The 12,415-nt window shown below is 46.6% G+C and overlaps 1 protein-coding gene across 2 annotated transcripts in view; it reads right to left on the reverse strand.

The window, feature by feature from the left end:
- Positions 1-975: 975 nt before the first annotated feature.
- ASAP1 (ArfGAP with SH3 domain, ankyrin repeat and PH domain 1) overlaps positions 976-12,415 on the reverse strand; it is a 153,089-nt gene continuing 141,649 nt past the window's right edge. For both annotated transcript variants that reach the window (XM_081949857.1, XM_081949858.1), the window contains exons 25-29: positions 9,053-9,119; positions 7,512-7,570; positions 5,993-6,444; positions 3,875-3,997; positions 976-1,411 (exon numbers count right to left, since the gene is read on the reverse strand). In XM_081949857.1, the coding sequence (XP_081805983.1) occupies positions 1,337-1,411; positions 3,875-3,997; positions 5,993-6,444; positions 7,512-7,570; positions 9,053-9,119 (776 nt within the window). In that variant the 3' untranslated portion in view covers positions 976-1,336. The remainder of the gene's footprint in view (positions 1,412-3,874; positions 3,998-5,992; positions 6,445-7,511; positions 7,571-9,052; positions 9,120-12,415) is intronic.

Genomic DNA, 12,415 nt, shown 5'->3' on the forward strand with positions numbered 1-12,415 from the left:
AAGAGGGTGAAAATCTGGATGTGTCTGATACACTGAATAGAGCATTTTTGGCCTTCTGAAACCCCCTTTGCGAAAGTGGATGTGCAGAGGGTTCGGGAGGCTTGTAGAGTGCTCCTGGGGGCTGTAGAGGGCAAAAACGAGCAGAAAACAGGCAGTTTTTTGCTCGTTTTTGCCCCACCAGCCTCCAGGAGCACTCTGGAAACCTCCCAAAGCCTATGCGTGCCCTGTTCCTTGTAAAAAACGAGGCCTGCAGAGGGTTTGGCAGGCACGCAGAGTGCAAAAACATTTTTTTTTAAAAAAAATTATCTCTTCAAAATCTTGTTGCGTCTTATACTCCGGTGCGTCTTATAGCCCAAATAATATGGTAGTTAGCCAGCACACCGGCTGATATTTCAATCTGGGTGGTAAAGAGATCATTGCCCCCGAAACTGCCCTGCTTGAAGCCAAAAGACAACAGCTGATAAATGTTTTAAGTTCCCGCCTGAACTGAGACGATAAGCAGGGATTCGAAGCAGCAGCCATGCAGGCAGGAATGTACTTTGTAGCAAATGCTTCAGCCAGGAATCTTGCGGTGGTTTCCTTTGCGAGAAGGGAATCGTTTTTATTGGGAGACTTTGCGAGGGAGCCCGGTGAGGTAAAAGACCAAAGTTACAGAATACAAACATGAACAGGTGGCCTACGCACCGTTAACAAAACCCTACCGGTTTTACCTGTAGCATTAGTGCCTATTTCTGTTTGTTAGATGGATACATCGGACACACACATACGCACACACACATACATATATATATATTTCTTAATGAATACCAAGGAAGGGGATTTCACAAGCTGTCCACGGTGCAGGTGGGGTAGCCGTCGACGGACATCGGCCGTTCCTTTGGGGGGGGGGGGGGGAAAGGAACGGCGCTAGCTAGCTACTTCCGAGAATACTGATGTATTATTAAGGGCGGTAAATTCTGTACAGCTGAACGGGAGTGAATGGGACGAACAGTTTATTTAGAAAGCTGGCAGTTCATACACACAGACGGATTTTTTGTTTTCTTAAGTGCTTGATGCCAAGAATGGCTTGAGCAACCCAATAAGGCATGCCAGCTCCGACAATGACCATAATACTGGCAATGGCAAAGGAACACCTTCTATATACAATTGCAGGTATGACGAGCCCTTCGCATGGGCAGGACCGACTTCTCGTCTGGTTAACAGCAGTTTTATATATATATACATCGATATCCACAATTATGCACAGAATTACAGGGATGCAGCAGCTGTCTCGCTTCGTGCTTTAAAGCCTGACTCGCAGGAATGATGTGCAATGCTCAAAGGTTTCTGGCTGGAGTTAGTCTGACAAAATGTGGACAAAGGAGACGGGGAAGACGCCTTTCCGTTCCGGCTTTCCTTCAATGTGGCCAATCTGCAAATAAAGACCCAAGAGTGTGAGGTGTAATTTGGCAGGAGGTGCTCTTGCTCGTGTTCTGACCCAGCTTCCCAAACACGACAAATCCTCTGATGTTAATTCAAAGATTCTTTTATAAGGAGCCCCAGCAGCCCCAGCCAGGTTTCTCTCTCAATTCAGGCCAACAAGCCCATCCGGCATGGAGACGAATAATTGTCTGCCTCATATGTTCATCTCCGCCCCCTGCCTTCTATCCCCAGAACTAGGGTGGGGCTTCATTAGCAGCAGTGGTTCTTCTGGCCCAAGGATCGGCCCATGGATTTCCACTGCTCTCCTCTCCTCTGCCTTCAGCACATCTGGCACTGGATCCAGCTATTCCTCCTCTTTCTCATCAACCACCTCCACACCTGGGGGCTGTTGACTCTCCATCTGAGTGCTGACAGATGGCCCAGGCTCCACCTCTGTTTCTCTCTCTCTCTGCCAGCTCCATTCCCTCTTCCCCCTTAAGAGCTCTCAAGTGGCCTTGATGCTGACCCTGGACTCCCACACCTCCTCCTCTGATTAGGCTGCTGGAGGGGTTGGTGGCCGATAAGCCACAAAAGCGAGGAGGTAGCGTTTGAGAGGCATCTACCGTTGTGCACAGGTAGTCCTCGACTTACGACCACAAGTCTGTGCAACATTTCTGTTGCTAAGCGAGAACAAGTTGTCAAGTGGATTATGCCCCGTTGCACAATCTGTCTTGCCATAGCTGTTCAGGAATTACAAGGCTTGGCAAACATAAACATTACAAATTGTATGGAAAACGGGTGTCCCAAAGGTGCTTTTTTCCTTGAAGACTTTTCACTGCTCATCCAAGAAGCTGCTTCAGCTCTGACTGGATGGCGGGGAATGGCAGGATTTATATTCTTTGCAGACAAGCTGGTCATTTCTGTCTACAAGGAATATAAATCCTTCCACTTCCCATCTGTGAGGAATATAAATCTTTCCATTTCCTGTCTGCAAGGAAGGAAGGACCCCCGCCATCCAGTCAGAGCTGAAGAAGCTTCTTGGATGAGAAGTGAAACTTCTTCAAAGAAAAACCAGAAAGTCCAGTTATCTCTTAAAAAAAAAAAGCACCTCTGGAACAACCAGGACCTGGATGACATAGATATTGATAACGGGGTGCAGGCAGTGGTGGGTTCCGGAATCCGATGCAACTGGTACAGTGCAATGGGGCCCAGCATCCACCATGCGTGCAGTACACAGACAAGGTGCGCATGCGTACTTACCGCTTGCGACGCTCCAGCTATTTGGCGGAGCGTTGCGCAGGCTCCGTATGCTCCGTGAGCATGCTTGGAAGTGCCAAAGAGCTCACATACCAGTAAGGAGCGTGGGCAGGCAGACGAGCCCTCCGGAGCACCGCACCAGAACGGTACCCGGTGCTCACGCAGGCACCGGTACGCCTGTACTGGGGTGTATCGGTCGTAATCCACCACTGGTTTGAGGTCAAATTTCCAGGGGCCAAAAGAAACCAACCTTAGGTTTCTTTTTCCAGATGCAATAATGTAAAAACAGCCAATTACGGTTGTATGAGGCCTTGTACTTAACAACAACATCGCAGTGTCCACGTGGCTCAGTGGTTGGAGTGCAGTACTGCAGGCTACTTCTGCTGCCAGCCGGCTGCCTGCAATTTGGCAGATCGAATCTCACCAGGCTCAAGGTAGACTCAGCCTTCCCTCCTTCCGAGGTGGGTAAAAACAATCCCCAGATTGTTGGGGGCGAGAGGCTGACTCCGTTAACCGCTTAGAGAGGGCTGTGAAGCGGTATATAAGTCTATTGCTACCCATTGTCAGTTCTGACCTGCCCTGACATCTCCCTACAAGCAAATCAGTAGGGAAACCAGCGAGAGGTCAAAAATAGTGATCATGTGACATCCTCCCTTAATGACCCACCATAGTTTACTTAACGACAGCAGCCCAAAGTGGCAGAATTTCCATGGTGGTCATGCGATGTTGCACTTTCTACTATATCCCTTAGTGATGGAAATGCCAGTCCCAATTATTGCTGTTTATTGAGGACCACTTAGTAAAGGTTCCCCTCGCACATAGGTGCTCGTCGTTCCCGACTCTAGGAGGCAGTGCTCATCTCCATTTCAAAGCTGAAGAGCCAGCGCTGTCTGAAGATGTCTACATGGTCATGTGGCCGGCATGACTAAACGCCGAAGGCGCATGGAACGCTGTTACCTTCCCACCAAAGGTGGTCCCTATTTTTCTACTTGCATTTTTTACATTGCTTTCGAACTGCTAGGTTGGCAGAAGCTGGGACAAGTAACAGGAGCTCACTCCGTTATGTGGCGCTAGGGATTCGAGCCGCCGAACTGCCAACCTTTCTGATCAACAAGCTCAGCGTCTTAGCCACCGCGTCCCTGTTGTATACTGTTCTGTATTGTATCCTCAAAAGTTTATTTTATTTAACTGTTAAAAGTAGAGGGGAAACACTTACCCACCACTCTTGATCCTCCTCTCCTGTTACAATAATAATTTCACCTTCCACAAACGTAAGCTCGTCGTCGTTATCTGCTTGGCAATCGTAGATTGTCTTCACTCTCCTGACTTTATTCTTTCCCTGAGTAACAAAAGGAAACGGGGTAACATTTTAGCGAAGATGGAACAAAAATTGTTATTTGTTCGGTTGCTAATTGTAAGCGGAATGGGACAACCTACCACAGCCAAGTTGCCACAGCCAGTGCAGCGCCGGGTAACTCCCTGTGGGACAATTTAACAATTCTATTTGGTTACTTAAAATAAATAAAAACATATTTTAAGTTTTGCCATGCACATTTTATTCTGTCCCTCCTTCTGCATCCTTTCTTGAATGATTCTATTTCTATTTCTATTCCATTTCTGTTAGTGTAACTCTTGTCCTGCAGTGAGTTTGCCAGGGTAAGTTGGCTGTAGCGAATTAACAGATTAACAGAGCTTGAAGGGACCTTGTAGGTCATCTAGTCCAACCCCCTGTCCAAGCAGGAGATCCTACACCATTTCTGACAAGTGGCAATCCAGTCCTTTCTTGAAAGCCTCCAGTGATGAAGCTCCTACAACTTCTGAAGGCAACTTCTGTTCCATTGGTTGATTGCTCTACCTGTCAGAAAGTTCCTCTTTATTTCTAAGTTGAATCTCTCCTTGTTCAGTTTCCATCCATTATTCCTTGTCTGGCCTTCAGGTGCTTTGGAGAATAACCTGATACCTTCCTCTCTGTGGCAGCCCCTCAAATATTGGAAGGCTGCTATCATGTCGCCCCTGGTCCTTCTCTTCACTAGACTAGCCATGCCCAGTTCCTGCAACCGTTCATCGTATGTTTTAGCCTCCAGACTCCTAATAATCCTGGTCGCTCTTCTCTGCACTCTTTTGAGTGTCTCAACATCTTTTTTATAGTGTGGTGACCAAAGCTGGACTTGTCATAGATCCAATTGTAAGACCAATGAGCCTATTCAGATGCAGCCAGAAAATCTAGGGCAGGTTTCTGTGCCACTGAGCTGAGGCTCGTCCTCTTGTGGCAAAATCTTTCCACTTGATGATGCAATTGTCTCTTTCGGAACATGCATAGCAATCCTTGCTTTACTGATCATCTAGAAAACTAAAGATTTCTTGCTCTCAAAGCCATCACATTTTATAGGTATAATTTATCCCGTCGTGCAGGTGTATTTCTGAAATGCTGAATTCATACATATGCCAATAATTCTGATCAACCAACCAACATACCTGTGCCTGGAGATTATACAAATTTGGAGAATAATTAAGTCCTGCTTAGCATCTGCTTGCCTATTTGTTTTAGGATTACAGGTAGTGCTTGCCTTGAGACCACAACAGAGTCCAAAACTTCTGTTGCTAAGTGAAACAGTTAATTTGACTCCATTGTACAAAACCTTTCTTGCCACAGTTCACTGTTATGTGAACCTGGTTTTCGCTCTTGACTTTGTTTGTCAGGTCATAAAATGGGATCACATGACCCCGGGACACTACAGCTGTCATAAATATGAACCGGTTGCCAAGCGTCCAAATTTTGATCCCTGGACCATGGGGATGCTACAGTGGTTGTAAGTGTGAAAAACGACCATGTCACTTTTTTCAGTGCTGTTGTAACTTCTAATGTTCACTAAATGAATGGTTGTAAGTCAAGGACTAGCTATAGGGCACCATAGAACACTTCACAGAAGTAGTGCAATAGTGAAAGACAGAGACCGACCTAACTAGTGGTGGGTTGCAAGCGGTACGCCCCGGTACGAGTGTGCCAGAGTCTGCCTGGAGCACTGGATACCGTTCCGGTACGGTGCTCTGGAGGGCCCGCCCACCGGCCCAAGCTCCTTACCTGTCTTTTAAGGCGTACAGTGCCTGCGCGACACTCCGTGGAGCAGCTAGAGCGTCGCGGAGGCGCTAAGATGCATGTGTTCCATGTGAATGCCGCCGGGCCCCGTTCCAACCATACCGGTTGGAATGGGATCCAGAACCCACCACTGGACCTAACCCACAGAATCATTAAGAGTTGGACGTGACTGAATTGACATCATCGTCATCACAACAGCATGGGCGACAACATCAAAAGCAGAAGCTATCTACCTACCACGTTTATTTTTCTCGGAAGTGGCACAGGGGTTTCAGCTGACCCCGGGGTCGTATCTCCAGAGTCTTCAGATGTTTGTTTCTGGACCATCTCTTTCGATTGTATCTTTGGGGAAAGATCCATATTGGGCGATTTCTGATTGGCCTCGGGAGGCTGAGATCTGGGGGATTGTTCCCCACCAGGAGATTTTGCCAAAGTTTCTCCTAGTTGTGGCTTTGGAGGGAGGTCCTTCATTTGGGGTTTTGGAGGTAAGTCGGCTAGCTGGGGTTTGGGGGGCAGGTCCCCCAGTTGGGGTTTGGGGGGTAATTCCCCTGGCTTGGGGGCTAAATCTGCAGGCTGGGGCTTCTGGGGCAGATCGATGCAAAGAGAGGCCGACTTTTGAAAGATTTCAGAGTGGTGGCTGGATTTGTCTAGTGAAGGAAGGTGAATTGTTTCTATTTTTCGTAATGCCACTAAAACAGAAAGCAAAAACAATGTGAGAATTTCAGATGAAACCTTTCTTCTTTTCCTTCCTGTTTTCGTTAAAACAAACCCCATCTGTCTCCAATGCCATTTTAAAAACTGCGAATCTATTGAGCAGAATACATTGATTTATACTGGGACCTGCTGACAGCAGAAGAAGAAATGATAAGCATGCAATCTCAAAAGCCCAAACGCAATTTTTTGCTACAGCACCATGTTTTATTTATTTTTTTCTTGCAAAGATACTATTCTGACAATGGCTTCCCAAGAGCCTGAAGCAAACTCCTTGTCCTGACAAACACCCATTTTATTAATTTACTGAGAATTCTGCTCATTCCCATCCAGCAAAGTCTTTCAAGTGAGGATTTACAGTCATAGACCTTATCTGGCTTGGAGAGCTGCCAGGCCGATATCTGCAAATCTTGGCAAGGAGTCTCAGAGAATCACGAGCCAATTAAGAGAACTAATTGTGTCCTGCAAACTCCACTCCCCTTTTGCTCCTCTTTTATTTCCTCTGGGAGGGGCCATTCATCGTCCACCTGTGGCCTTACTCCCAAGTCGTCCCTTGTTCCTTAGCTGTTCCCTTCGTCTGGCAACTCTGCACATGCGCACACTGGGAACAGGCTCCAGCTGTTCGTCTGCCTCACTGATGTCTGACTCTGAAGGCATCTGATAACTGGCATACAGTTCTGGCCCCATCTCTGCCTCTGACCCAGAGCCCTCATCAGAGCCTTCCTCAGACTCCAGGACTGGCCCATGTTCCTCCCCAACCTCCCCACTGTCCGAATCTGCTGCCAACTCCACTGGCGGGCCACAACACTCAGATTGTCCAGGGTTTTCTTTTTTGGAAGTGAAAACCACTCAGCATAATACACGCTCACATAAAATCCCCCTTGAGTCAACTTCAACAGTTCTTAATAATGAAATTCTTTCATGGTTTTTCCCCTCCCTGCCTCAAGCTCTCATTTCACTTACAGCTCTGAGATATTCTTGCGGTTTCCCATTCCAAAGCTAACCTTGTCTGACCCTGCTTAGCTTGTTTCATGATCAGACTTACCTTTCTGAGGTAGTTTGGGAAGCACTCTTGGGCCCAGGGCAGTCTTAGCAGTCCCGGTGCTGATGAAGAAATACACAAGGGTTTAAATTCCGTAATTAATTATACATCCATCCATCTCTGTGTGTGCGTGGGCTCCAGCATAACTCTGGAATGCCTAGAGCAATTTCAACCCAACTTGGTACACAGATGACTTACTCTCTGGAAACAAATACTGTGGGGGTAAGACGCCCCTAAAAAACCCCGGGGTGTGTGTTCTGTTAAGATACAGCCTGTTGTGCCTTAACATGGCTTCTGCTGTACTGCCTTAAAATGGCTTCTACTGTACAGCAGTGGAGTTGCCGTGGTAACGGCTACACAGTACTCCATAAAGGGGCTCCCTCTGGTAAGGGGGAAAAGCCAAAATTAAAAATTACGTTTCATCTGGACATTTCCCCCCTACAAATAAATACTTGGGCAACACCGGGTTATCAGCTAGTAATATTTTTAAAAAGCCCCATATCTGGAATAGAGGCATCCACCAACATGGCCAACATAAACATATTCAGACTGAAAATCTTAACAGTGGCATTTATTATCATTTTTAACACGCTTACTAAGCAAACCCTGAGGTCTTTAAGTGAACTCAGCTTCCCTGATTGACTTCGCTTGTTGGGAGTCAGTTAAGGAAGGTCACAAATGCCGGTTGTGAGATCGCAAGATGCTGAAAACTTTGTAAATGTGGGTCGGTTGCCAAGGGCCCTGATTGCGGTGTGACTGTGGAGAAAGGGGCACCAATTGGAAACTAATCAAGGAGAGAACCAACTTAGAACTGAGGAGAAATTTCCTGACAGTTAGAACAATTAATCAGTGGAACAGAAGTTGCCTCCAGAAGTTGTGAATGACCCAACACTGGAAGTCTTTAAGAAGATGTTGGATAGCCATTTGTCTGAAACGGTATAGGGTTTCCTGCCTAGGCAGGGGGTTGGACTAGAAGACCTCCAAGGTCCCTTCCAACTCTGCTATTGTATTATTGTATTACTAATTGTAACTTCCAAGGATGGATCATAAACCACTTTTTCCAAGAGCATCGTAACTGTCAGCCATCATTAAATGAATGATTGTTAAGTCGAGGATTACCATTGGCTAGAACAGGGGTTGGCAACCTTAAACAAAGAGCCACCAAGGTCCTAACTGGAAGCCCCCCCCCCCGTTCAATTCTGGAGCCAACTGGAAATCCAGTTCTTCCACCATAGAGTCCCCTCCTAGCACGGCATTCTTTTCCTCAACTGAAAGCCCTATCAATTGTGGAGCCGACCAGCAACAAGGAGCCACAGCAAAGGGATGAAAGAGCCACATGTGGCTCCAGAGCTGCGGGTTTGTGACCCCCTGGGCTAGAAGAAGCTAAGAAAAAGGGGATAGCAATGTGTGTGTGTGTGTTTGTGTGTGTGTCTTTGTGTGTGTGTCTGTAAACTCCTTTACAACATGACAATTATATCTACTTTTACACAGTTTGTGCGATGACAGGAAGTATAAAAAGTAACATCAACACATAAATATCTCACCCTGACTGTTGAGACATCCCTTCAAATTTGTTTGCCGTTTTGGTGGCTGGTGGACCCAAATCATTACCTAAAAGTAAGAAAATTGAACCATTAAATATTTTAAATGCAGCAGCCCTGACATGAAATGAATAGAATCCTTACTAGATGCGGTATAAAGATTTGGATATATATTCTTATTTATAATGACTTAAAGCAAAAGATGCATTGCTTTCCAACACATTATAGGTAGTCCTCAACTTACGACCACAATGGAAGCCCAACATTTATGTTGTCAAGTAAGACAGTTAAGGGAGTTTTGGCCCCTTTTTATGACTTTTTTTGTCACAGTTGTTAAGTAAATCACTGCAGCTGTTAAGTTAATAACCTGGTTGTTAAGTGAACCCCATGGAGTTTGCTTGTCAGAAGGTCGCAAAAAGGGGAATTACATGACCCCGGGACAATTGCAAACGTCATAAATATGAACCGTTCGCCAAGTGTCAGAATTTTGAGCATGTAACCGTAGGGATGCTACAACAATCATAAATGTGAAAGACGGTCATAAGTCACTTTTTTTTTGTGCCGCTGTAACTTTGAACTTGTCACTTAAAAAGGGTTGTAAGTTGAGGACTATCTGTAATTTGAGACAAGAAAAACCAGGCTGCTAGTGGCAAAAGAATATTCAAAATGAAACACTTAATTCAACCTAATGTCAAACTCTTATTTCATCTACATTACGGGTGACAACCTCGCGATATGACGTTGGCGTCATGTGACTTCCCGCAATGTTTTCCCCCTTCACAGAGCTGGGGTGGATGTAGCCTGCGCGTGACACACCTGGCCTGCGGGCCGCTTGTTCAACACCCCTGATTTACATCGTTCAACACTGACTGCATCTCGGAGTCTGTCTGTCTATCATGCCTATATCTCTATCTCTATCATCAATCGTGTTTCCCCCCAAATAAGACAGGGTCTTATATTAAGGTTTGCTCAGAAAGACACATTAAGGCTTATTTTTGGAGAAATACAGCACTAAAATGTGTACGTCCAGTTGACAATCTTAATGGGGGCTTATTTTGGGGATAGGGCTTATATTATGCGCATCCTGAAAAATCATGCTAAGGCTTATTTTTCGGTTTGGTCATATTTTTCAGGGAAACATAATATCTATCATCCATCCATCCATCCATCCATCCATCCATCCATCCATCCATCCATCCATCCATCCATCCATCCCTTTCTTTCTTTCTTTCTATCTATCTATCTATCTATCTATCTATCTATCTATCTATCTATCTATCTATCTATCTATCTATCTATCTATCTATCTATCTATCATCATCTATCTACCTACCTACCTACCTACCTACCTACCTACCTACCTACCTACCTACCTACCTACCTAATATCTATCATTCATCCATCCATCTCTCTCGCTCTCTTTATCTACCTACCTACCTATCACATGTATCTATCCATCTCTATATATCTATATCATATTTGTCTGTCTGTCTATCATTATCCATCTACCCATGCAGCCACCCACCCATCCAATTTGTCTATCTATAAAATTAGTTGGCTGCCCATCTTACCACAAGGTAACTCTAGGTTTCTTACAGTCATAAAAATATATATCTACATTAAAACATAAATTAAAACCAAATATTAAAATCTAAGGACATGTGGGGAAGGTAGAGAGGGAGGGGGAGAATGGGGGCAGGTGGGACCTGTTGTTACTCGATCAACCACTGTGCTGTTACCCCCCCCCGGGCCCCAAGGCAACTGGCTTAGCCAGAATCTACAAAAAAAAACAGATCAACCCCAACTTTTTTGTGCACATCCATTCCCGCTACACCAGGGCTGTCAAGGCCAGGTGCGTCACACGCTGGCCACGCCCGTGCCTGTTTTAGCAAAGGGGGGGGGAAGTTCCGATACGTCACGTGACGCCGCTGTGATGACATGAGTTTGACACCCCGGCTCTACATTGTTTGTGGCTAAGAAGCTAGGCAGGAGATTGAAGAAGAAATTAAAATTTGACCTCACACTTGCTTTCAACTTTGTCAAAATTTGTCCAGATACGGAGATCACTATTTATGTAATGATGGATGGATAGATATTTTTAAAAAGTATAAGAAACTTCTTTTGTATTTTTCTTTCACTAAGCAGTGGCTACACATCCCATTTTTAGCCCGTTCCAGCCGCCTATTCCCGCTGCCTGGAATGGGCCAAAAAAGGGATGCGCAGAAACGAAAAATGAGGCAAATGGAGGCTGAAAATGGGATGTGCGGAGGCCAAAAATGGGGCACGTGGAGGCACCAAGAGGTGGCAGCAGTGATGGGCGGCAGTGATCCCCGTAGCCTGGAACAGCTGATAGGAGGTATTGCGGGAGGCAGATCCAACCACCAATCAGCTACTCATGCTGAATCAGACTGTGCTGAAGCTGACCAGTCTGTTTGCTGTTTGCTGCAAGGAGGCGAATTGTTGGAAGGCAGAGGCCAAAGGGTGGGGGCCAGCAGATGGGCGGGGCTTCGGCAACATTCGCTCTATAAGACACACAGAGATTTCCACCCACTTTTTGGGGTGGGGGGAAAGTGCATCTTATACTCCAAAAATACGGTATATACTGGTCAGTGGTGGGTTCCTGCTGGATCGCACCGGATCGCCCGCGCTCCCTTTCAGCGCTCCACCTGGCTTGCGCGCTCCCTTTCAGCGCTCCACCTGGCTCTCGCGCTCCCTTCCGGCGCTGAAACCGGAAGTACAGTCTTGCCCCGCCCCTGGCGAAGCAACGACGCCTGCCTGCGCTCCACCAGCTCGGCTGGGAACGGAGATGTTTCCTCAGCGGAGCGGAGCGCCTGAAAAGACTTTTCAGGCGCTCCGCTCCGCTGAGGAAACATCTCCGTTCCCAGCCGAGCTGGTGGAGCGCAGACAGGCGTCGTTGCTTCGCCAGGGCCGGGCAAAACTGTACTTCCGGTTTCAGCGCCGGAAGGGAGCGCGAGAGCCAGGTGGAGCGCTGAAAGGGAGCGCGCAAGCCAGGTGGAGCGCTGAAAGGGAGCGCGCAAGCCAGGTGGAGCGCTGAAAGGGAGCGCGCAAGCCAGGTGGAGCGCTGAAAGGGAGCGCGCAAGCCAGGTGGAGCGCTGAAAGGGAGCGCGCAAGCCAGGTGGAGCGCTGAAAGGGAGCGCGCGCGATCCGGTGCGATCCAGGAGGAACCCACCACTGATACTGGTGCTTAAAAGGTTGTGCACCCTTTTGAATTCTCAATTTTTTTATTTTTATTTTTTATGAATACGACATAAAACTAAATATGGCTTCCCTTGATTTGTTCTCCACCCGAGTCCTAAAAGAAGAGAACAATTTTATACCAATCCGTTAAAAACATTGTATTTTAAT

Source organism: Natrix helvetica (genome assembly GCF_964273705.1).
Source record: "Natrix helvetica genome assembly, chromosome: 4".
Classification (NCBI taxonomy): domain Eukaryota; kingdom Metazoa; phylum Chordata; class Lepidosauria; order Squamata; family Natricidae; genus Natrix; species Natrix helvetica.